At 40.7% G+C, this 25,354-nt stretch overlaps 1 protein-coding gene across 2 annotated transcripts in view; it reads left to right on the top strand.

The window, feature by feature from the left end:
• Window positions 1–19,622, top strand: part of CEP85L (centrosomal protein 85L) — a 135,280-nt gene extending 115,658 nt beyond the window's left edge. For both annotated transcript variants that reach the window (XM_077175224.1, XM_077175223.1), the window contains exons 5-13: window positions 2,858–2,975; window positions 4,972–5,148; window positions 6,821–6,973; window positions 7,246–7,400; window positions 8,953–9,070; window positions 9,385–9,435; window positions 13,061–13,168; window positions 13,551–13,764; window positions 14,884–19,622. In XM_077175224.1, coding sequence (XP_077031339.1) covers window positions 2,858–2,975; window positions 4,972–5,148; window positions 6,821–6,973; window positions 7,246–7,400; window positions 8,953–9,070; window positions 9,385–9,435; window positions 13,061–13,168; window positions 13,551–13,764; window positions 14,884–15,047 — 1,258 coding nt within the window. In that variant the 3' untranslated portion in view covers window positions 15,048–19,622. The remainder of the gene's footprint in view (window positions 1–2,857; window positions 2,976–4,971; window positions 5,149–6,820; window positions 6,974–7,245; window positions 7,401–8,952; window positions 9,071–9,384; window positions 9,436–13,060; window positions 13,169–13,550; window positions 13,765–14,883) is intronic.
• Window positions 19,623–25,354: the final 5,732 nt, after the last annotated feature.

Below are 25,354 nucleotides of genomic sequence, written 5' to 3'. Positions count from 1 at the left end.
ACTTATGGGGGAAAAAAATAAGGACATTGTGAAGGAAAGCAGTTTCCATGGTGCCTAGGTACAGTGCTTTCACTGAGCCCAGATGTGTGAGGTGAGGTCTGGTTTCTGTGCACTGAAGGCTGGATTCCTGTCAGATTCCCCCGTGCCCAGAGCTGTGCCCAGTTGTACTCAGATGGCTTCTAGAAGCACTAAAGGTTGAGGAGCTTGACAGAAACTTGGAGGCACTTAAATGCTAAAGGCTGGTTGTATTTGGTTTTGCTTTTTTAAAGTGCTGGGCTGATAGATTGCTAATAGGGAGGCTTCTGGGGACAGTGTTCCCACTGTAATAGGCAACCTGTGTTTTTGAGAGCAACTGAAATTTCTAAATTCCTTTTGGATAAAGCTCAGGCTCTCTGGTTATGCAGCAAAATGTTTGTTTCAGAGTGCCATGAGGTTAATGTTGTTTTCATAGAGGCAGTTATGTGAAGAAGTTGTGGAGTCTACACAGCCCTAAAACATTTCTAGAGTGTGTTTTGTTGGTGAGGTTATATAATGATGGAGAGTTTTGTGCTTTGCAGAGTGAAAAGAAGCAAGCTAGCTAAACTCTGTGTTCTGCCTCATCTTGGTTTAACTTGTCTCACCTTTTTTGCAATAGAGATTTGGTAGGGTAGGGAAAGGATTATGAAAAGAAATATAATAATGTAGTTCAAACTACACTGGTACTTCAAAAATATTTTAAAACATATTCTCCAGGCTGTAGTGTTCAGACTCTTGAAGTCCTGCCTGGGAGGGGAGGCACTGCTAAATTGCAATCAGGCATAAACAGAAAATCCTATAGTGCTTTCAAGGGGTATGTGACAAGTGGATAAATAATTTTAAAACACATAAATAATTTTAAAACAATGAATTTTTAATAGATCTGTCTAGGAAGTAATAAGGTGATAAAAAATAAAAATTTGCTTCAGTTCATAGGTTTGAATAACTCATACTAAATAATTTTGTTCTCTGTGACCAGGCATGCACAGAAGTCATTGAGACTTCATATTTTCTCATATAATTGTACAAACTTTTGGGCTTTTGTAAGGAATCTTACAAGTTAAGAGCATATTCATTTACCTAATCTTCCAAAATAAGTTGGAAGCTTTTTGTTTTAGTGCCATCTTACAGATGACAACCAGAATTGTGCACAGCCTTCTGATATCACATACTTCTTTTGTATTTGTTCCTTTTGTATAAGCTTGTTCAATCTAGATACTAGAGGGAACAGGAAAGCCTCAAAATCACATGTGCTGATACAAAATATTTTAAAATTCGCTATAGTCACATAAATATATTCACTTGCTCTCTCTTTATTCATTCATGTTGAATAAATTGTTCTAAGGTACCAACAAATGGCAACTTACATATACTGGCTTTCCATTCATTGCTGTTCTTTATAGATATAAAAATAGGGAAACAGAAAAAAAAAGTTCTCATTATGTTTTCTTTAACATATCTGGCTGAGAAATAACTTCTACTATATTCAATATTTTTAAAATATGTTCTTGCTTTTGTAAACCAAATAATAGGGATACAGTTGGCTGATGACTAGCTAGAAGAATATGAGTAGCTAAAATGTTCCCTTCAGCATCCTAATAAAATTTGCAGTTGGCGTCTTTTCAACTAATAGATATTTTGTATTAGTTTATAGCTTATATAATCCATATTTTTGAACACCTTCTACTGTTTCCAAGATGCTCTCCCTAAACACAACCCTTCCAAATTTTAAAAAAAGCAACAGATGTTGATATTTTTCTGTATACTTTGCAGGATTTGCTTTTCCAGGGTATGCACAGGAAAGGTCTTTTCCCTTGAAGTTAACCTGTATTTGCTGTTTATCTCCTCTTAATATTGGGTTTAGTCACCTGGGTTCAGCATCATTGTTTTCAGAAAAGCCAGTCATGCTCCATGCTTAGGTGAAACTGTGAAAAAAACATTTCTTGCTTGCATGCAAATATATCCTAGAATAAAAAAGAAGGAAAATTACAGAGTGCACAAAATTGGTTTTAAGTTTATTGAGAGGTCTCTGTGTGTTTCTGGTGGGTGCTGACAGCTCCACTCTGGGTCGGGTTTTGAGGTGCCTATTGCTCCATGGAGAGTTACTGCCCACCTCGTGGGGCTGTGACTTGTGCCGTGGCAGAGACCTGGCAGGTGTTTGCCCTGCAGTCCTGCCGAGTTCAAATGCAGTCAGGATTTAAGCAGTGATACGATTTGTGTTATAATTCAATAATGATACAATGCTGATACTGTTTTTGTTGTACACTGGCCAAGCAGTGGGTGTCTGCTACTTGTGGTAGTGCACAGTGCAGTATTTTACCCTAGGGGAAGGTACGTCTTAGGTCAAGCAGTTGATTGAGAAAGTCTTAAGCAAAGAAAAAAGCAAGACCTTGTAGGGAAGCTGTGCTGACTATCTTATATAATGGCCTTTTCTTCTTAAGTTCTTTCTGTTCCTCTTGATTTGTAAATCTCCTCAGCTTTTATCAGAAATTGGCTCTGGTAAAAAGAGGGGCCAAGCAGGAGGAGTCCAAGTGAAATGAAGGTGCCATTTTTGTTTGGTTTTGTTCTGCTTTCTGTATGCTTTCCCCTGCTTATACTTCCAACCCTAGCAGCAGATGGCAACAGAAGCCTCCCTCAACCCACACAAAATTGATAAGAGTTTTCAAATTGTATTTCTACAGTTGCAGTCTGGCTGCAGTGAGAAAAAACCCACAGCTAGTGTAATCCTGGATAGTTGAATACCACTGTTAATGTATTCTTTAGTATAAGTCTTAAGATCTCTATTTTTCTAATCTCTGTTCCATTCCTTTTTTTTTCCCCAATTTAAATTTGTGTATTACAGGCAGAATCAGCAAATTAACAGTTTACATCAGAAGATAAGGGAGAATGAAATACGAGCTCAACATGCAAGACTGAGCCATCTTGTGAACTGCGAAGAACCATACCTGACTAACTTACAGGTAGGATGAATGCTTTTCTTTCAGCAAAGCTTTCCACTGCCCAGCACCTGGCACCTAAAGCATCTTCGCCATTTTCTGCAGGCCAGAGTGAAGAGCTTTTGTGATTATTGATGGCTGTGTAATTTCATAGCTGCAGATTGTGTAGAGAAAACCTTCTGCAAGTGTTGTAGTTTACCTTATATTTGCAGAAATCTAAGTTTTGTTAGTCTTGTACATACTTGGAAGTCTGATAAAAATAAGATAGCAATGAAGGATTGTGACACTATAAGAGTTTAACAGCATGCATGTATGGTAGTCCTACAGGGAGATAGTAGGAGAAAAAATAGTTTGATAGGAGACTATCTGAAAATATCTAATGAGATATTTTTCTGAGGATGAGGAAATACTGCTCTCCTGGATAGATGAATACCTTTTGACAAGAACCTGAAAAGGATATGGGCAAGTGCTTCTAGGGAGCACTTAGTCTGAAAGGGAATGTCTGGTGGTATTTTGAGTATACTTGATACCTGTGCTAGGTAGATGAAACTTAGGACAAGTGGCATAAGGATATGAGGTAGCAAAGGTTCACCAAGAAATGCAGATCAGTGTGAGGACTGTGGCTGCTTATAGCACACAAATTCCATCTCCAGGCCTTGGCATATCTAAAAGGCATTACAGCAAGGGATTCTTAAAGGCAGATATGCAGAGAAATAGCTTTTCTGTCCCTCTTTTGTTATGTTATCTTTTTCTGTCACAAACACTGCAGTAGGATCTCAGCTAGGGTACTTTGGCATGACATTATTTGTGTACTTGGAATAGCACAGTTGTACATCACGTGAGACTGTGGTTTGTGTGACAGCAGAGAAATTCAAGTGGAGCCTCAGCTGAACTTAGGTATACAGAAACTTTTGAGACATCTAGGAATGTCTAGGATTTTGTTGCTTCCAGATCTTCTTTTACAAAATACTTTAAATTTTAAGGTTTTAACCTAATTTGATCTTAACCTAATTTGTAGGTTAAGAATTTTTTTTTGAGGGGGGAGAGGGAGAGAAGATGCAAACAAAAAACCCAGACAAACAAACAAAGGAAACAATATTGCAGAAACTGAAATTTAGTGCACATCTTAGTATGTTATGTTTCAAATAAAGCAGCAGGTGCATTCCTCTTTCATAATTTAAAGAAGATTGAAAGTTTATAATGTATTTGGGTTTCTGCTTGATTTGTATTTGATTTTCTGCTTGGCTTCTATAAGACATTTATAAAAGCAAATCTAGTTTAATGAAGGTTTTAATCTTTTAATACTTTACTGAAGGAATGTCACTGGTTAAAGAAATTATACAGGCAATATTTTTAAAGATAACCAATTTATGTTATTAAAAGAATTTTGAAATTAAAAGCTTAATGGGATGCATCTCCTTTTTCATCCCACATGCAGCCAACTTCCATTTTGTGCTTGTCTGTCTCTAGGCAGTGGAGATGGAAGTGTTGGTACACAGAACAAAAGACAGCAGACCTGCCTTCTGACTGTAGCTCTAGTGTTCCTGCTTGTTCCTGAGTGATTGCTCTAAGCCCTGACTGGTATTGATGTTCTGCTTTAGGAAGATCTTGAGATTGAAGTCTCTTACTTCAGTATATTCATAGCAATTTTAGAATGTTTTTCTTCTCAGGAGATGGTATGATAAAGCAGTGGTAGTGATTTGTTTTGAAAATGCTTTTATTCTGCATTTATAGGGATTTATTTTGAAATAACACATCTTCCATAAATCTGAGGGGGAAAGTAGCCACACAATGTTCTTGTGCATTTGTTATGAGTGTAAAGGTGTCCAACTTCTTTGTCTCTTTGCTTCAGATTCCCGAAACTGATGCTGTTGCCATGTCTTTCAATGTTTGAAAAATCAAACCCCACCCTTCCTGACAGCTAAAAAAAAATGCAGAACTGTTTTCTGTTCTGCAGTTCAATTGTACAGCGGTGTGTGTGTGTGTTCATTTGTGTGATTATTTTATTTCTTTTCATAAGCAACCACAGTATGAGAGCACATCACTGCAGCCTCACGTTTCAGAAAGATCAGCATCCCACCTCGAGGAGCTTGAGCGAAAGATTGCAGCGGCTGAGAGCAAGGAACTGCAACTCAGTGAAATTGTGAAACAACTTTCAAACAAATCTAGTGAGGAGAAAAAGAAGATGGAGGAGAAAGTAAGTGTCTTTCCTAATCCACCTTTCTTTTTGTCACTGTTGCAGCAGCATATTTTTGCTAGAAAGGAACTTGATATATGGGTGCCTAAGTTATTTTCAAAACATCACTAAACTATCTGTGACAGAAAAAGAAGATTAATGATTTCAGGTTTTGGTAATGGATAAATCTAGACTTGCAGAAAATATATCCTAGAAAGTGATACTAGGTGGAATGTTAATCATGGTAACAGTTTTAATAAGGTATCAGTTAAGCTTTGGAAAAAAAAAAAAGCTGTTCAGTATTGTAGCTTGTAGTGTTTATAATGTAAATAAAATATAATTTTAAAACACAGATTGTGAAAATTAAATCCTTATTTTTAGTGTGGTTTGTAAATGTGGCCCTCAAGCTTTGAGATGCACTCACCAGCCTGTATGTGCCTATTTAGCAGGAGTGATTCTCTTGTAGCTTTCTTAGACTGCTCAGAGTAGACTTTAGACTGAGACAAAGATAGCTGTGTTCTTGGAACTGTTTGGAGAAAGGGTTTCTTAGCAGGCATAAGGAATTCCCAGGGGTAGCTTTGAATGTACTCACAGCCTTCCTTTATTGCAGGCAGGAATGTGCCATTGACCAAGGGGTTCCTAATTAATGTTTTAGGGATACATTGTCAGTGTAACCTCATCTTCTTTAATTACTGGGCTTAATTTATATTAAATCAGGTTCAAGGGATACAAGCAATGTGATACAGTGAAGTGTCCAGTGGAAAGACAAAGAAGAATGCATAATTCATCTCAAAATTCTGCTGTACCATTTCCTGTGAACCCTTGGTATGCTTTTCACTGAGGCAGGAAGAGCAGAAATTGAATACTGCTGCTCCTCTTTTGTGGGTTTTCCTGCCTGGATTGCTCACTGTGTAGGAATTGGCAAGCAGTGGTGAGGACCTGTGCAGCAGTGCTTGTGTTAGCAGCATGGTCTGTAGGTTGGACCCTGCTTCGCTGCACAGTCCTGATTTGCCCCTTAACACCCATCCACTCTCTGCACTGAACAAAAAGAGGAGAGAGAGAGAGGGCAGGGAGGGACAGTGGAAAATACTCTTTTTTCCTGCCTTTCTTTCCACTTTGTTGGTCTAGGTAATAAAGCAAAATAAGTACCAGAATACAAACAAATATAACATAATGTAAAAAGTCTTTTCCAGGCTCATGGAAAATTAAGGTGCCTACAGAAAAGGTGTTTAAGAAGGCAGCTATTCTGATCTGATATCCTCTGATGTGATTGTCAGACTGCATCAAAATCAGGGTTTTGGCTTCCAATTTTGATAGTTTAAGTTCTTGGTCCTCGTGTTTTTAAGTTGTTTTCCTAATCTAGAGGAACTAAAATGTATCCTAATTATTATGTATGAGCATCTCAGTGGGTGAAAGAATTAACAATATTTTAAGTATTAAACTTTGTGTTTTCAGTTCATAAGGTACATGGATTGTTCTGGGCGGAGGTGAAGCAGCTGTGGTTTGAGGACACATGTGGTTTGTAACTTGAAGCTGTTGGAGTAATAACTTTTGGTTTTGTTTTCTGCTCTTAGCCAATGCTTTCATGCAGCTGAGAGTTAACAATTCTCGGAGAGTTAACAGCCTCTGCTTCCAAAGCAGGCTTATTTTTACTAGTGTCATAAAACATGTACTCTTTCTGTCTTTCTTCTAGCTTAAAACTAGAGACCGATATATTAACAGCCTGAAAAAGAAATGCCAGAAAGAGTCTGAGCAAAACAAAGAAAGGCAAAGACGAATTGAAACATTAGAAAAATACCTGGCTGACCTTCCAACACTGGATGATATAGAAGGGCAGACTAAACAGGTAAGGTAAAGGGAGGTTTGTTTTAGATTTAAAAGATATAGTAAGCTCCCTAATATCTGTTCTGAAGTATTTTACTGTTTCAAAACATCTTTTTTTTCACCCTTATGTTTAGGAAGAGTATTTCAATCTTTTAGAAAGGTATTAGGATTTTCTCACAGTCACATAAGCAACACTGCTGTGAAACTATGCAGCAGGTCACTGCAAGGCTGTGGTCTGACACAAGGCCTTCTGCTGGTGTGACACAGTGTCTGACTAATGTAACCTTGTCTTAGCTGCAAATCCTAGAAGAGAAGAACAAGCAACTTCAAGAAACCATGGCTGAGTTGGAAAAGAAGCTTGGAGAGGCCCGGTCACAGTGCAGAGAGAGAGAATTACAGCTGGCATCTCAGAAGAAAAAAGAAAAAGAGCTGGTCACAACAGTGCAGAGGTAAGGGCAGCTGCTCAGGCTGTGCCCTGCAATGGCTGTGCATCCCCACCTGATGTCAAGGCCTAATGCTATTTGCAGACTTAATCTATTACAGTGCTAATGACTTTTTATGGTAAGGGTTTTACAACTTGCTTTGTGGCAAGTTGTAGTTAATACCACAGAGAAGAGTGAGCCTAGGGTCTTCTTTGTTGTCTGTCTTTTAGGGTGTGGGACACTCCAGCAATGGCATCATAGCCTGTTGCTAGATAGAGGATCCAACAAACTTGTGTGGCAAAGGGGCATTGTATAGAAGCTGTCAGTAGGGCTATGTAATAACTGATCCTGTCATGAGCTGTGGAAAAACTGGATATTGGCTGATGCATATATCAAGGAAGGGTCAAAGATTTCAAAAAATTCCAGCCATTTCTTACCTTTTTATTGAGGGTGCAGGTATTTACAAGAAAATTTAGCTGTAGCTAGTGTGTTGTCATTGAACTTACCTAAGTATGAAAAAACAAATGGGACAGATATCCAAGAATATCCAGGTGAGACATGGAGACTTTTGTTACTATGTTCTGTTTTAGGGGACCTATTTAAACATTTTTCTTTTTTATTAAAGGGGAGCAGGAGAGAATCACTTTTAAGTATCTGTGGATGTCCCTGCAGTTTGTTGTCCCTCCATTGGGTAAAGGTGCATGCCACAGGAGCCTGAAAGGTTTCCATGATGAAAGGCGAGCTGGCTGGGACACCTTGCCAGCCAAATTGTTGACACATTGTTTCCATCTTACCAATGGAAGGCTTTCGTGCTCCCCTAATCTAGAGGGGGATCATTCTGTCTTTTCCAAAAGCCTACAAATAGTTGGGATGACCTCTGGTTTCTAAATTAGACAGCAAGATTAGCACTAATAAAGTGTATTTCCTTTCTGAGAGAAGGTGAGCAGACACAGGCTGTAGCTACGCGTATGGGTTGAGTTGAGCAATGGAGGGTCTGAAGGCCATGCCCTTGTGTGGGAGCATTCCTGGCAGGAATGGCCTTGGGCTCCCCATTACAAGTCACAGAGGGTGTGATGGATGGGGCACCAGCACTGCTGGTGCACAGCATTTGGTTCTGGACTTCCCTTTGAGTTGTATGTGCCCCAGTGAGACAATCTGATTTAAACACTCCCAAAGCTGTGAAGGTTCACAGATGCCTCTGACCTGTGCTTCACTTCCCCCAGTGGCACAGAGTGACTGTGAGCACTGCAGAGCTTTGCTTTGCTCCTCTCTGCCCTCTCTTCCTACACAGTACTGCTGGAGCTGTGCCTGTTGGGACACTCAGCACAGAGTATGGCACATAAAACCTGCATTCATCTGCATGAATATGGCCTTGTCAGTGCCAGGGCAACTTGAGTAGTTTAGAATTTTTGCATCATTCACGGGCTGTTGGTGCATGAATCACATAAGGCTGGATTCTGCTAGGTACAGTTTTACAGTTCTGGTTGGGTAGATAGTGCAAGTTCTAATTTTTTCCTAGAACACACAACCCTCTGGTTTCTATTAACCCACCTAATCTTTATTTCATGTTGAATGGCAGTTTACAACAGAAAGTAGAAAAATGCCTGGAAGATGGTATTCGGCTTCCTATGTTGGACACAAAACAGCTTCAGAGTGAAAATGAAAGTCTCAAGGAGAAGAATGAGAAAGCTAGTAAGGTTAGTCTGCAAATATTCTGCTGGTGCCATCTTTAACCTTAAATCTTACACTTCTTTTTTTTTTTAATTTAGAAATAAATACCTCATTGAAGAATTACATATTTGTTGCTAATTCTGATGACTTTTCAAGAACTGCCTGTCTCTGTTCAGAATATTGATTTTGCATGAATTTGTATTCTGTCAGAGTTGAACTGTCTTGTCACTTGTTTTTTTAAAGATGCTATTTAGAATCTGCCTACACACCTGTAGCCTGATTTTTAGACAATGATCTGAAGAGACTCAAGCCTTCTAAATTGCTCAATTTTATATTCTAGATTATAGACAATCAACAAAATCAGATAACTGGACTGATTTTGGACATGCAGGTAAGGAAGAGTTTATCTTCTGTTGTTTACTGTGTGCATTTTTAGTTCACAAGAATGACATAGCTAGAGTTGAATTTTATTTTTTTATTTTTCTGAGTAGGAGTCAAAGGGAGAAATTCCGAAAATTTAATCTTACAGATGGATTGTAGTCAACTCATGTTCTCTTGCAGGCTCCTGGTGTAGTTATGTCTCTGTGGTTTAGCACTTCACTGGTACTCATCAAAAAGTGAAAAACTGTTGCTGTGTTGCATCCTTATCCTGCTGGTCTAGCGGGTCATCCAAAGTACAAAAGCGCTGTTGCTTAGGGGCTTCAGTGTTCAGTTTGTTAGAAGAGACAGGTGCCTTTCTAAATTATCTCACTTCACCCTGTTCAACTAGTTTCTGACACTTGGATACCTTAACTGTCCTGCTGGATGTTGGGCAGCCAGCTTGCAGCCAGAGATTTTTCTAGACAGCAGAGGTTGTCAGCTAGGAGTCAGCTGCAGCTCTATAGATCTGATTAAGAGAGTGTTGAAAGTTACTCAGTGACTGCTGTTTGTTGTGGAGAAAAAGAAACATTATACAGCTTTTAGAAAGAAAGGTATTTCTTGTCATAGAAAAAGCTGAGCATTTAAACAAACCCAAACATCTGTTTTCAGCAAACATTGAAGCCAAACTCCAGTTTCCACATTCCTCTTCTAGAATGTCATTTGTATGTTAAAAGTTGTCTCCCTCTGTTAAGTTGCTTCCTTTCTCTGCCATGGTAATTAGGAGGTCTGACTCCTGTCAACAGCCATGTATTTGTTTGATTAGGTTGCAGTGTGTGAAATATATGTGTAGAGAACCAGTAGGAGAATTTAAGTTGCAACATGAGGTACATATGTTAACTGAAAAGGAAATTGACTGATTTAGCTTCTCAAGGTTTGAAGAAGACTGATTTTATCAAACTGAGATGTTTGCATGGAGCAGACTGGTATGTGCAAAAATTGTAATGCAGGCTAATGTTGTTTCAGATGTTATATAATTAAAAAGAAGTTCAGCTTGAACTTCATAACATTTTGAGGTTTTCTGTGCCTTTTTGTAGTTAAGATTATTTACATATGTACTCTATATATATGTTGTGCTTATCAGAGATACGCACAACTTGCTAGGTGTGTCATCATCAGCCTAAATCTTTCCATGTTTCCTAAGCCTTCTGGTCTTTTTCTCACCATCACCATTACCTTGGGACTAGTGATCTACAGTGTTTTGTGTGCTTAGCCTGACATGACTTTACAGAGCTGGACTGGGAAAAGCTGAATAGTTGTGACTGTCTGTAAACAGGATACTGTTCTGTTCTCCAGGACTTCCTCTTTCTTTTCCTCTTGAGGTCTTTTATATGAGGACAGAAAAGAAGATTTTAAAACGGTGTCAGCCCTTGAATTACTTGTGGACTATAGGAGCTTCTTTGTATCCTTGATATCCCTGGCCTTCCATACTTGTGACCTGGGAAGTATTGAAAATTAGCTCATTGGAAATTGAAATCCCTTATCAGCACAGAGATACAATTCATCTTCTGCTAAGATGATCTCATTTTATTCCATGTCTTCTGCCACATTGTAACCTTATGCTTGAGAATGTACTTCAGTTCATTGGTTTTGACTTGCAAGCTGAAAACAAATTCTGTTTCAGACAGCAGTTGTATAAAGCAGTATTAGTTTCTCATAATCATGGTGAAATTATTTTGATCTTCCTTGTATGGTTTTACTTCATTGATTTGTTGTTCTGAGTGAGAGGAATTAAAATTTTTGTTGGCCTTGGCAAGATGCTGTGCTGCATATATATAGTGCACCTTTAGAAAGAGAAAAATTGTAGATGACCGTAGTGCTTTGAAGAGAAATTCATATTTACATTATTAATTTGGATATCACAAAATGAACAGTTCTGATAGGAAAAAAAGACAGTAGAAGTCAGATTGGGTAACATAGGCATTGTACAAAGTACATTTGTCAATCTTGCCAGTCACAATAAACCCTAATTGTGACAGGCTGGGAATATTGGAACTTTGGAAGGCATATGGAAAAATTAAGGGTGAAGTATAAGGAATTCATAGCACCATGAGGAATGTGTAAAACTTAGCACTATAGGTTCAGTCAGGCTGTTCTTTTTCTGAGCATTAGGATGAGGGTAACAGAGAATGATTGGTAGCTCTTAGGTGTATCTTCTAAATATAAACACTGATTTCTACTTCTAGTAGTTCCCATTACATGGAGCAGTTCTTGAGCTGAACATGCACATATTGCATGGAATATTCTAAAAGTTGTTTCTTGCTTAGTTTGCAGAGTCATGTAAGTTAAGTGGCAGATGTAGTTCTGAAAATACACTGGGAAAGGTTAATATTTCTCTGTGTCTTCCTGTCTTCCCTACCACCTCCCCCCTTCCAGAAGGCTGCACAGTCAAACCTTTTTTGTCTGTTGTTGGCATGAACATGAAACCTGTAAGTGGTAGTCCTAATGCATCTATCATAGCTGGGGCACTGGGTGTCCCGGAACTTGATCTTCATCAACGACTGTTAAAATTGGAAGATGTTTGGAAGCAGGGAGGGTGTTTTTGGCACTGCATTGCCCTGTTCACTTCATGCTTCTTAAGTATGACACCTGTACGCCACAGATGGAGCTTGAAGGACCTTCAGTCCAACCTAGTAATGGCGATTTTTCTCAGTAGATAATGTTTATAAAAGCCTAAAGGCAACGATTCAGCATCACTGCAGGTTCTGCTCATCTGCAGGCACGCAAAGGAAATGCCTGAAGCAGTTATTTCCTGCCCTCTCCTGGCCCAGGGTGTTTCCTTTGCCTCCTTCCTCCCACTGGTGTGTGTGGCTGTGCTTTCTCAAAGAGCTTATCTTTAGGATACACATTACTTCAGCACTTCCTTTTGAGGGGCATGCTGGGGGTTAAAAGAGCAGCAGGTCAAGTGTATGAAAATGGCTTTAAAAACAAGTAATCATATCTGGATTCTGCCTGCTCATTCCTACTGCTGACGTGAAAATCAAGTGTTGGGGGTTTTTTAGTCGGCATTAAGTCTGTAAATGTTAGCACCATTGTTTTCCAGTTCTGCAAAGAGTGTGACAGAGTCCCCACTGCTTGTGTGGTGTCGAGCTGAATGTGCAGGGAAATTTTGTCAATGCTGCAACACCTCCTGTGACTCGCCAGGCCTTTAAAAACTTCATGTAGTGTTGGACCTGCCTTGCCTCTCATTACTCCCTGTCTTCTCATCAGTACTGGTAAATCTTACAGGTGGCAATTCACAGCTGAAGAGATCTCTCTGTTTGAAAGCACCAGGAGTTTATGTAGTCTCTATTCATTGTTAGTATTCTGATAAGATGGCTTGAATATTCCTCTTTCTGTATTTTGCCAGATGACCTGAAAAGACATATCTGCAGATCTAAAAGCCAAGTAGTGGAATAAATATGAGTACTTTCAAGAGTAAAGGCACCTGTGCTCATGCTGAATTCACCCTGAAAATTCCATTTTGGCAGTATCTCATGATTTCTCAGTTTGAGCTCTGTGGGTAAAAACCGGGGAATTGACAGCAGGTGATTCCGTACTGCAGCAGGTTTTTTTTGTTGTTGTTTAAGATCGTTAACCTGTGTTTTCTTTCATTTCAGTCTATGCAAGAGAAGCTTTCACAAGAAAAGCTGATAATTCAGAAGATGACAAATGAGCTTGAGGAAAAAGAAAGACATATAGAGCAGCTGAATAAAACTCTCTCTGAAGTAAGTAAAATAGCACTAGTATCCCAACCCCTCACCACACCAGAGCCAGGAAGAACCTTATAGAATGATTATAAGATGCCTTGGTAGGGCTTTATGAGCTTTATTACATACTTAAATATCCTGGCTGCCATGCAGATATGTAATGCATACCACCCCTGTGTAAAGAAGTGAGAATTTAAAAGGTAAAGATGCAGAAGTAATGACAACATGAAGTAGCCCTATAAAAGCTGTCTGTATGCTGTTCTTTGGAGGGCTACAGAAATATTGATTATATGTTTGGAAATTAATTATTTTTAATTGTACTATCTGTGGCTTGAAACTTTCTGCTACATTGAATGCTGCAGACTAACTTTCCCCTTTTTTCTATTTGCTTTTCACAAAGAACCAAAGACTGATGGAAGAGAATGCCTGCCTGAAGGAGCAGATCAGGCTGGTGGAGCAGTCCAAGCAGCCAGTATCTGAGAAGATGCCTGTAGCAGACCAGTTGTTCAAGGAAATGTCCCACTGCTTGTTTGACTTGAAAGCACTGTGCAGTATTCTTACCCAGAGAGCTCAGGGCAAGGAGCCTAACCTTTCCTTACTGCTGGGAATCAGATGTAAGTGATGTTGACTTTCCAGTGCTTAATAAATGTTTTGACACAAAGGAATAACAGTTTAGCTAATGTGGTGCTTGAACTTGCCAGCTGGACAAGCTTGTGTCCCCTTGCTATGCAGCTGGAGCAGTGGTGCATGAACTCATGGAGCTCTCTGGAGAAGCTGGGATCTTAGTGCCTCTGGGCCACTAAATGCATGTGACTGCACAGGTCCTTGCCAGGTCAGGAGAAGCAGGTAGCTGGCTCTTCATGTGGACCCAGTCATGGATATGTTCACTGCTCTAGAAAAGAAAGGTGTGTAGCCAGGCGTCTGTCCCTCCTGAGACACACTGCAGTCACTATGAGGGTTAACAGATGCTAAACACATCTTGTGCTTTTCTTTTAAAGCCTTTGGGCTTTAAAACACTTGATATCCTATCAAGTGATAGGAATATCCATCTACTCTTTGAATATGTATTGGTCTGGTTTGGGAGTGGGGATGTCCAGGTGTTTGAAATAAGCCTTGTGCCTGTAACTTCATCTCTTGTGCTGTTCATCTAGTCTTCAGCATTTACTAAGCTGTTAAATTTAACCAGGAAATGAGAAGCATGCCCTAAAATGCCCTAAAACCAAAGTTTATGTCAGGTCTTTCCTTCTAACAAGCTGGTTGTGTTGACCTGAATGTATCATATTTTGATGTTTTCTGAATGTTAATTAGAATTCATCAGGTGGATGGGTTGCTGAACTGAACCATCAGCAAGGTAGAAAGGTAAAGTACAGTGTTTGTGCAGCAAGAGCTGCCACACACCTGCTAGCCCTCTTTTCTGAGTGACTATAGAAACACCCAAGTCTCTAGAAATGCTCTTTTCATTTTTTTCCACTGTTGTTCTGATTCTTCAGACTTCAGGAAGTCTAGATCTTGGTGCAGACAGAAAAGCATGTCTTTCAGAGAAGCACTGATGGGCTCTGAATTGAGTATAAGTTCACTTGATACCTTATTTTGTAGACTTTTCATCACACTGAAGCGTGATTTGTCTTGATGTAAATCAAGTGACCTGCCTCTTATTTCCAAGGAGGTGACTAGTTGCAGAATTCAGAGGCCACAGCTGCTGGAGCTTTAACCTTGGGTGTTGTTTTTTGTAGCACTGAGCTGCTCATCTGAAGAGAGTGAAAATTACCACAGCACAGAGACCCTTTCGAAGAAGCTGTCGGACGTTTGTCAGCTGCGGAAGGACATCGATGAGCTAAGGACTATCATGTCAGACCGCTATGCTCAGGACATGGGGGACAACTGCATCACTCAGTGACAACACCCCATCCTGTAGCAAACTGCTTACTAGGTCCTGCTGTGTCACAGGTCTTTGCATTTCCATTAAGGAGCCATATGGGAAGGCTGCAAATAGCACCAGACACGCATCTCCGAGCGCTGGGTGTGATGGATCTCGGGAGTCTGGTGTGCAGGGGGCAGTCATCGTCTGAACAGTGGTACAAACTGCAAGAAATATCTTCTCCAAACTACTGAATGTAGGAACAAGCTGTGAAGAATGATTCAGTTGGACACTCTGTTTCCTTCATTTGGGCTCATTTTATTTCTTTGCCTAGTTTTTGGATCCAGAGCTTTGGAACAGCCGTGCTGCTACAACTCTCAGTCCTTTCCTTCATCAAGGGTTTATGTGGCATTATCTGAGTTCAGATCTTAGGGGAGAGGGTTGAAGAACCTATGCATGTGTATGTCTGGCTGTACATGATGAAGCCAGAGGCTTCTACCACTGCACTTCACTCTAAGAATTGCAATTAGAACAATCTTGGAACATCCAAAAAGTAATTGGTCTCCAAGTTGTCAAAAATTAGGCTATAAGAAAGATCTTTTTAGTAATGGATGTCTACCTTGTTTGTCAGTAGCAGAAAAACCCCAGGTTTAACTCCTTTATCCAAACAAGTGCATAAAATAGAGCTGTACCAGATTCTTTGAAGCGCTCTCACATTGCTGTAAGAAGTTTGAATAGTTTGAAGTCTGTGACAAACCAGAGAGGCTGCAAGACATAAAACTGCAGCTTGCTCTGCTCCATGGCTATACGAAAAAAAACCCAAAACAACCAACAACTGTATTTTAGTGTTTGTATTTCTTTTTCCCCTTAGGTCCTTTCCATTTCAAAATGTTGCTGTATTTTATTCCTGAAGGCATCTGATAAGGTTGTGCACCACCTCAGCCGTTTTTACTACAACTACAAAAAGGGTGGTTTTTGACTCTTGGCAAAATGAAGGCTCAAAACAGAATGTTTCCAGTTAGCAGTATAAAGTACTTGGTTATCTGAGGACTGAAAAATTTTCCACAGTGTTTGGAAAATCTTGATTTCTCCATTTTTGTAGAATGCAATTACATAAAATAGTAGGCTTATGTTCCATAGCTTATTCAAAGAGTGTCACTTGGCAGTGCTCTTTAACTCCCATGGGACAGATGACATTTCCAGGAACATGACTGCAGGTTAGTTGCACAGTTTTGCATAGTGGAAAATAGTATTTGACTGAAGGAAACAAAAACTTGCAAAGAGTAAAACTGCTTTTAAATAACACTGTTAAGAAAAATACATGCATCACTCACTTGTGTGGTATTGCAAGAAGGTTTTAGATGCCTTAAGGTGCAAGTCAGTCAGGTGATCTGGAGTGGGGATAACAGCAGAAATCTCTTGGAAAGCTTAGCAATTCAAACCAAGTTAATTCTAGGGTAACATTTTTATGGCAAAAGTGAATATCTTCAGATTTCTGATTTGGTGATGTGTTGCTTTCTGTTCATTGTTTAACAGTTACTGTTAATGTTGTTTTTATAATTTAGTGGTTTAATTGTTTTTAGATGTATGAATTTATTTATTTGACAGTTTTCTCTATCCTGAAAGTAGACTTGGACTAATGTGTGAAAAGTAGTGTTGCTATTTATACTACTGCTACATGGTGTTATCAGATAGATTAATCTGACTGATTCAGCTCCTGTGAGCACTAAAACATTCTGTGTCTAGATAAAATCACAAGTGAAGTTATCTACTGTCTACTTCAAGGAAAAAAAATGAGGCCATTTTATTTTAAATTTCTCTTTTCTTTCTGTAGGCACACTTCAATCTCTCCATCAGGGCATAATTTGCTCCAGTCTTCTTTGTCCTTCTCAGTGGTGTGATGCAGGTGGAGTTGGAAGTATAATTGTGCTCCTCTCATTGATGTGATGAGTTCTGCTATGAGTGGGGAAAAGATGTTCTGAACTAATCTGCATTCTTAAACTGCAAACAGATCAATGGTTGTTATCTAAAGGGATGATTTACTCTGGTAGCTCATTAACAATATTAATTTCACATTAATACACACCTGCTGCATCAGAGGTGCACTTTTATACCATTGCAAAACTGAAAACCAGGATCTTTGTACCAATGGGCTTGCATAGTCTGTGGTGCCTCTGACAGTGCTGGCTTTTGTGACTAAGGCTTCAGCTCATTCCTCTGGTGTGGCTGGTTGGGTTTGTCCCTGCAGTGAGGTAGTCTTTAGTTTATGGCATCTGTCTCCTATCAGAATTCAACAATAGCATTTCAGATAATAAATTAGAAATATTACGGAGAGAGGAAACACACAAGTTACAGGTTATTACTTCCTTAGATGGCAATGTTGTACCTATAAAATATCACCAAAGCCCACATTAATCTGTGTTTGATAGAAATAACAAGGAGTTTAATAGAGCAATTACAGGGGAGCAGGAGATCTGTTGAGTCACTTTGAGCTATTAAGCTTGTCACTTGGCTGGTATTTCTCCACTGTCCCTCCTGCTAAATTGTAATACTGTACTGCAAAGTTGAGATCACTAGTTTATATTTGCCAAGCACTTCAGAGCTTTTATGCTCTTCAAGTATTAGTTGAAAGTCCCTCTGGGAGGGGATCCCATTTTATTCATAATACTTTTGATTGCAGTGCTGTAATCTTGTGTTCTAATGTTTTTGTTACAGAACCTGTCATATTTATGTTGACTTGAAAGCACTTGATTTAAAACCCCCCTGAGTTTATCTGCCTCAGTCAAATTAAAGTAGGGAGGTGAATGATGGATGTGTGAGCCAAAGAAGCAGACTACCAATTGATTATTTACAGCGATACAGTACTTTGCTTTGATTTCTCAAAATTTGGCCTGTTGTAGTGGTAGCAATTACTATATATGCATCAGTTTACAGATGCCTCTAAATGGAATAAGCTTTGTCTAAGATATGCATGACTGTTTAATTGGTTAAAATGTAGTGTGTGTGGTCTCATTCAGCATATTTAATACAGAGGTGATTAACGAATGTTAACATTGGAATTGCTTCGATTTAGTCATGACAACTTTTTGCTGTAGCTATTAGACAATCCCAAGGGCTGAAAACAACTGCAGATGGATGGATTCTGTACTGTTCTGGCTGTCAGCAAACTGTACATTTTGTACAGTTTCAGGTAGAATTTATGAGATCCTCTAGAAGATACTTACAGTAACTACTGTATTTAAGAATGTATTTTGAAAAAGACATGAAAAGTAACTGTCTTCCGACAAGCTATAGATGATGTATTCACTATATAGAAGTATTTACTATATAGAAGTAATGCAGCTCAGTCATGTAAATGTGATTTAGGTTGCTGAACTCCGCTGTGCAGCTTTGTGGTGTGACAGGTGTGTGAAATTGTGGAGATCTGCTGAAACCACCCACTCAGGCTCCAGCATTTGAAACTGATGGTGGTCGTGAAGTCATTCAAGAGCTGAAATTCCGTCCTTTTCACTTCAGAAGGTTTCCTTCCTTCTTTTGCCCTTGCTGCCTGTCTTTTGTTTCATACATTTTTTTGGTTTTTCTTGGGAAGGATAAGAGTGCAAGGAAAGGAAGAAAGCAAACCCTTTTCTCCATGACCTTCTGCCGTAGCATGGGCAGTGACAGCAAGCTGCGCTCCCTCCATCAGGGCACAATTTGCTCCAGTTTTCCTTGCCCTTCTCAGTGGCGTAATGCAGGTGTAACTGGAAGTATAATTGTGCTCTTCTCATTGATATGACAAGTTCTACCATGAGTGGAGAAAAGATCTGAACTAATCTGCATTCTTAGACTGCAAACAGCTCAATGGTTGTTATCTAAAGGGATGATTTATTCCAGTAGCTCATTAGCAATATTAATTCCACAGCTGCATACCTTTGTGCCTTTTTAGCCTGAAGTAAATAAATGTATGTCCCCCTGGAACTTCAGATAAGTTGTTAGTGTGCTGATGACTGCACCTTGTTTTCTTCTCACCTGCTATTACTTTGTTAATAAGCTTTTGTAGTAACAACTCTGCATAATGTCTAGAAACAGAAATACTGAAACTAGGTACTAGGTGTACACTTTGAATGTTAGGCTGGTTGTTGTATGCAGCTTCTTTGAATACGATGTGTGAGCAGGAAACACAAATGATAATGTGTTTTTTCTGTGTATATTAATTACAGTATATCATTAGTTCAGTGGGGAGGAGTGTCTGGAGCTCTCTTTTAAAAGCACAGCTGACATATGTACTGGATCAGTCCCTGAAGACTGGTAGTTTTGTAAATTGGGTTCAATTTTTGAACTGCTCAGAATACCTCATATGTAAATAGAGTTGTCATGACTTAATCACAATGTGTTCATTGTAAAAAGTAACGGAGCCACTGGCTGGCTCAGCTTTAGGCTTGTTGTTCTTGCCTCTTTTTGTAATTTTTTTTAAAGTAGGGTTTACAGCTAGAATTTTGAATGCCAAAGTTCTATTTATTAAATAATAATAAAAGTTTTCATTGTTAATGACTGGTATTTTTCCACTGGAATTCGTTTGTTGATGTTTGGGATTTGTATCCACAGAGCAGAAATAAATTTTGTTACAAAAGTGAATTTTTCACGGTTCTCATTTGTCCAGTATCTGGCATGTGACAAAAGTGATCAAAGCTAGAGGCAAGAAAGGAACCATGAAACATCTTCCCAACACCCACCCCAGCTTCTCTTTAGAGGTCTGTTCAGCCCAAATACCAGCTGACCAAGCTCTCTCTTCCTGGCCTTATGTTTTGTTGTTTTGGGGTTTTTTTTTAAATCAAGGTCTTGATATTAAAAATGTTATTTCTGTATGATAAAAGGATTTTAGAGCAGCATTCCCTGATTCTTTTTTTAGACAGATGCTCCTGTTGGCTGATTGGAGAGATCAGAGGTAGGTCTGTTTAAAAGACTAAGCACAAAACTGTAGGCAGAAGTCTCCCTGCTGCATGGAATACTGCAGGTCAGTACAGCCCAACACAACCAAGCAGTGTTGACTTCCCTGTCAAGTTACTCTGGGGAAAAGTCAAAGGGTGAGGATTTTGGTCAATCTGACAGGAGTCTTCACAAGTGTAGAGGGAAGTGGGGTCACCCAAAAGGGGCTTTTTCACAGTTCCTTGTGATAAATCTTGGAGCCTGTTTGGAGCACGAGGTGCTGAATGAGCTTTGCATGTGGAGTGGTCTTCTCCCCTCCTCACGCTCCATCGTGCAGAGGGCAAAAGCTGGCACTAGCTTTTCTTTTCAAAGGCACTGAGAAATGCACTCCACTTAGGTAATGCATTATATATGGCAGACATCACTTGCTTTTCTCCAGCATTGTGACTGAAGGTTGCACGATGGGTTTGTAACTCAATTAGAAACATCCTGTGCCCTGTGTAAATACGTGTAACAGGCTGCACAGATGCCAGCTTTTTGTAACTTGCTGAGGGTGGCCTTTTGTGAGCTGCTGCTCAAAGCCAGGTTTTGTTTCAAAGTACAACAACTAAAGCACTGCTAGCAACAGTAGTGGTAGAAAATGTCCTGTTGCCTTTTATTCCACAAACAAAATACAACTCCACATGTGGGTAAAAATGAAGCCTTAAACAATAACTCTGCAACTAACACCGCAGCATCTTGAATGAGGACAATTTGCAACAGGTAAATCTGTGGTACATTGCCTTCCTTATGTAAATTAAGTCTGCATGCCGGGTAGTTTGTTTTGTAAATGAATGGGTTCAGTATAGTTGGAAAATTTCCAAGTGGCAAGGTATGAAAGATGTTTTTTAATTACATTTTAGTATGTGCATATTTATTTTCTGGCTTTGTGTCAGTTACTCCCCCTTTGGGGGCAGCTGCTGCTTTTCTCCTCCTTTTCTTGGTGTCACAGGTCTGAATTTCATGGAGATAAAGGCACGCTTCAAGTCATGGAGTTGGAGCCTGACTGTGGAAAACCTGATAGGTTCAGCTCATGTTTTGAGGTGCCTTGATGAGCAGTTTGGCAGCTCTCCCAAAGAATGCAACCTGTAGGTATTAATAGACCAGAAAATGGATTTAATGGCCTGTGTGCCTGTGAAAACATTTGCCTGAAGGAAGGCAAAGGGAAACCATTGTATAACTCTGGTTGGGAAAAATGGTGTCTCCTGCTGAGAGACTGAATTGTAACCCTCAAGGTGGTTTAAGAGAGTTTTCTGCCTGAAAACCCCTCCTCGTGTGGCACCTGAATAGAATTTAGTATCAAAAAAGCTTGTCTCCCTGCATTAAAACATGGGAATACAGGTAGCCCCTGACTGCTGCCAGGGCGATGCCAAAACCCCTCCCAGACTGAATGGGCTGTACTGAGCTTTGAGGTTGGCCCCAAGGTGCTGAAGGAGGGAATTTCTGAGCCCCACTGCTGTCAGCCTGTGTTGGGCTGGGGACCCAGCCATATCCTGTCCCAGTGCTGGGCCAGCTCACTGCCAGCCCATTCCCAGGGCTGAGCTGTCCCTGGAGGAGCATCAGGAGCCACTCCTGGCCCCAGAGCTGGTCACGGAGCTTCAGTGTGCCCTGGGCCAGAGGCCAGATTCTCCTGGTGTCTCAGGCAGCCCTCTGACCCTCTGCAGCCCTGCTGAGATGCATTCACAGGAGCCAGGCAGTGGGGACAATAGGAGTTAATGGACCAATGCATTTTTTAACCTTCTGCTGTTTTTGATCTCATAATAGTTAAATGAGATTATGCCTAATTTATGGTAAGTTAATTGGGGGCAATCCAGCAACAGGGAGGGAGAGAGCTCTAATCAGAGTGAGTGATGACACAAACTTTAAGATGATCTATCTTCACTCAACGCAGAGACACCTGAGCTGTTCAAAAGCTGTCTTAAGGTGGCCTGAAAGTAATGCCTGGGGCAAGTCCAGACCTGCAGGGCAGCCTGCAGCAGCACAAGATGGGCTGGTGAGGACCCTCTGTCCTACTGCAAACACATCCTGGCTGTGAGACAGGCCCTGGAGTCTCACATACCCCACACTGGTCCTTGGAAGCCCCACTCAGGTGCTGTGGTGGTCATCATGCTTTGAGCACAACCAGCCAAGGCTGCATTCTGCTGAACTACTTGAAAGCTCCCATGGATTTTCAAACTGAGCTTTCTCCTCAGGAAGCTCAGCTGTGCCACAGCAAGTTGATGGTGACAGCAAGTCCCCCTCCTGTTAGTCTGGACAGTGCCTGGTTATCCTCTGCATCAGAGCTGGGGTGGCAGCACCCAGTTTCTGGAGCCTCCTTTGCTCAGTAACTTTTTCAATAAATGGTTTACTGACAAGTTAAAGCCAAAACCAGCCACCTCCAGCAAAATCACCCCTGAAACACTATAACCACGTGCAGGAGCTCATCAGCAGTTTTCATCCCAGCTTCTGCACCCCTCATGGGAGCTCCTCACTTTGGGGAGAGACAATAAAGGTCACAGCTGGGAGGGAGCTGGCACAGGCATACACTGCCCTGCTGAGAGCTCTGCTGGAGGAGGGAATGCTGCAAAGGGCCTTGATTGATGGCATAATCCCACCAGCCCCCAGACACAGCTCATTATGCAAGCCAGTGACAATCAGATCATTAGTTACATTATCATCCACTGCCTTGGTGCCTGGGAAATAGCAAAGATAAGTAATGGGATATTTTTAGTTTAAATTGTGGTTTGAACATTTTAATTAAAAGCCTATTATAGTCAATCTGTTTCTAACATCCTTTCCCTCACCCTCATTCATAAAAATTAATTATCACTGTGGAAGGCCAGTGAGTGCATATATCCTGCTCATGGCCAGTGGCAGCTTCAGAGCCCGAGTTTGCCACTGCCTGGGTGGCTTTGTGCACTGAGCCAGCCCAAATTGTGTGCAGTCACCAGGGCAGCTCACCAGCCCAGTGCTGGCCCAGTACGGGGGGTGTTGTTGATCACTAAAGCAAAAGTGATGATCTGCTCAGACCTGGCTCTCTCAGACATCCATTTATTCCTTGGAGCTGAGCAGAGCTGAAAACACCTAGACTTTTAAAATGGAAATTGTCTTCTCAAGGTGACAGATTTTTTTAAAATGTCTCAAATCTTCTCTGAAGTTCTGATGCAGTGGCTATAAAGGTCAGCACAAAAAATGACCCCCCCAAATGGCTGAGAGAGAAGTTGGGAACATGGGGATACCAGGCAGATTAACGCTGTGTATTTGCAGTGTTACTCCAAAACACATTGAGGGTGTAAGAATAAGTACAAAATCAATCATTAAAAAATAATAATAATTGACTGGACTTTGCTTTGACCTTCTCAAGGCTCATCACTGATCCCAGCTTGCATCAACGAAAGGAGACTTAGGTCTTTAGACACCTCATTTGGGCATTAAAATTTTTCCAGCAGCTCTGGAGTTCAAAGCAAAAATGCTTCCCCTGCCAAAGAAAAATCAAAAATTTTAACTGAGGACTTTTCCTAATTGTTAAAAAAAAGAATATAAAAAAGTCTAATTCCAGTGTTATTATCTCCTGGGAAATCCACACAGTATGGTGTATTTATCAGCAGGACTCATACACTTGCAAACTGTACTGTTTTCTGAAGTCCCAATAGATTGGCTTGTGCGATGTGGAGTCGGCAACAAACTATTTCCACAAATTAAATAAAATCAGATTGTTTGTAGCATACATTGCAAGTGGTGACTTTACAAAGCAAAAAAATCAAATACCTCAATCACATAAAGCAAGAACATCTAGTTTGGTAGAGAAATGCAGTCTCTTCTCCAAAAAGAAAACAACTACACTGTTACAGAGTTCCAGATAAATTAACCAACACCTGCAATAGGATCCATAATTCATCAGTTTGTCCATGAGGATGTTACAGGAAACAGTGCTGGAAGGCTTCCTAAGCTCAAGGTGATATCATTCACTGCTCTCCCCTTCTCCACCAAGCAAATAATTTTGTTGTTTTGTCATCTGTCAAGTCAGCCACACATGATTTCCCCTTTATAAATCCATGCTGATTACTCCAAATCACTGGTCTTTAATGTGTTCCAAACCAGTTTTCAGCATAACTTGTTCCATCCCCTTCCTGGGGATCAAGGTGAGGCTGACCAGCCTGTAGTCCCTGCAATCCTCTTTCTTGCCCTCCCCGAAGAGGCCAATGACATTTCCTTTCTTCCAGTCTTCAGGATCCTCAGTGTACAAAGATTTCCAGGAGTGGCCTTGCAGTGACATCAGGCAGATCCCTCAGCACTCGTGGGTATTTCCCATTGGACCCAAAGGTTTGTGCATGCCTGGTTTGTTTAAACACCTAACCTGTGCCTCCTCCACAGTGGGTAAATCTTCATTGCTCCATAATTCCAGGTCTGGGAAATGAGCTAATCTCTGCTGGCTACACCTTTCATTTACTCACATGTAAGAGTTTTTCCCCAGCTCCTGAGGGTGGCAGGCACTGCTCACTCAGTTAGGGGAGTTAAAGCTTCAATGGATTTAGCAAGTGATGATGCTAATCTAATTTTTTTCCATCTTTCAAACAACTTGACCCCCCGAAGTGAAGTACACCACTCTGAAAGTTCACTGTTTCTCTGAACTGAAACATATGTCAAGCAAAAAAATCCTGTTAAATTTGAAGAGCTGTGGAGGCTGGATGTGCCTTTTCTGCACCTGCTCACTTTTCCCCCCCCATTTTGCCAGCTGCCTGTTCACCCCTATGCTCACTGCTCAGTGCTGGAGCAAAGCCTATCTGAACCTTTGAAGGAGGCACTATGTGTTGTGGGGCACTCCTGACATAATTTTAAACAACCGTGTTTCTCCAAGGAACTTTTCTTCCTCCTTTTAAGGGATGGGAGCTGTGCTTATGAGGCAACACAAAGACAAAACCAAACCCCAGTGTCACCTTGCACTGCTGGGTGCTCACAGGAGGCAGCCCAGCCTGCCAGGCTGGATATACAGGCAAAAGGTGGATTGTTGTTTCTCTGCCCCAGCCTGGGGTGGAGTGATTAAGGAAGCAGTGAATCAAGTGCTCCAAGCACATTTGATTGCTTGTCATGACCTTGTTACACAGGTCCTTTTGGAGCATGACTTGATGGCTAGGAGTCACACACACAGATATATACACACCCACAGAGCTGCTTTGCAGCTGGGTTCCCTACAGTACCAGCGTTATTTGCATTTTGGTGGCGCTTAAGCTGACATTTCTCCCTGGTCATCTGTGGCAGGCTGAGAGAAGTCCCTCAAGCTGTGTAGTAAGGAACAGGAGGCTTGGATGGACGCAGAGGAGCACAGAGGAGCTGGCAGGGTCCTTTCCCAAGGAGAAAAGGGACAGGGAGAAGCCTTCACCCATGATAGATGGGTTCCACAAGAAGAGCATGGCAAGAAGTCA

Source organism: Agelaius phoeniceus, chromosome 3 (genome assembly GCF_051311805.1).
Source record: "Agelaius phoeniceus isolate bAgePho1 chromosome 3, bAgePho1.hap1, whole genome shotgun sequence".
Lineage (NCBI taxonomy): Eukaryota > Metazoa > Chordata > Aves > Passeriformes > Icteridae > Agelaius > Agelaius phoeniceus.
Note: the sequence above shows the minus strand (reverse complement) of the source record. Positions and strands in the feature narration are given on the sequence as shown.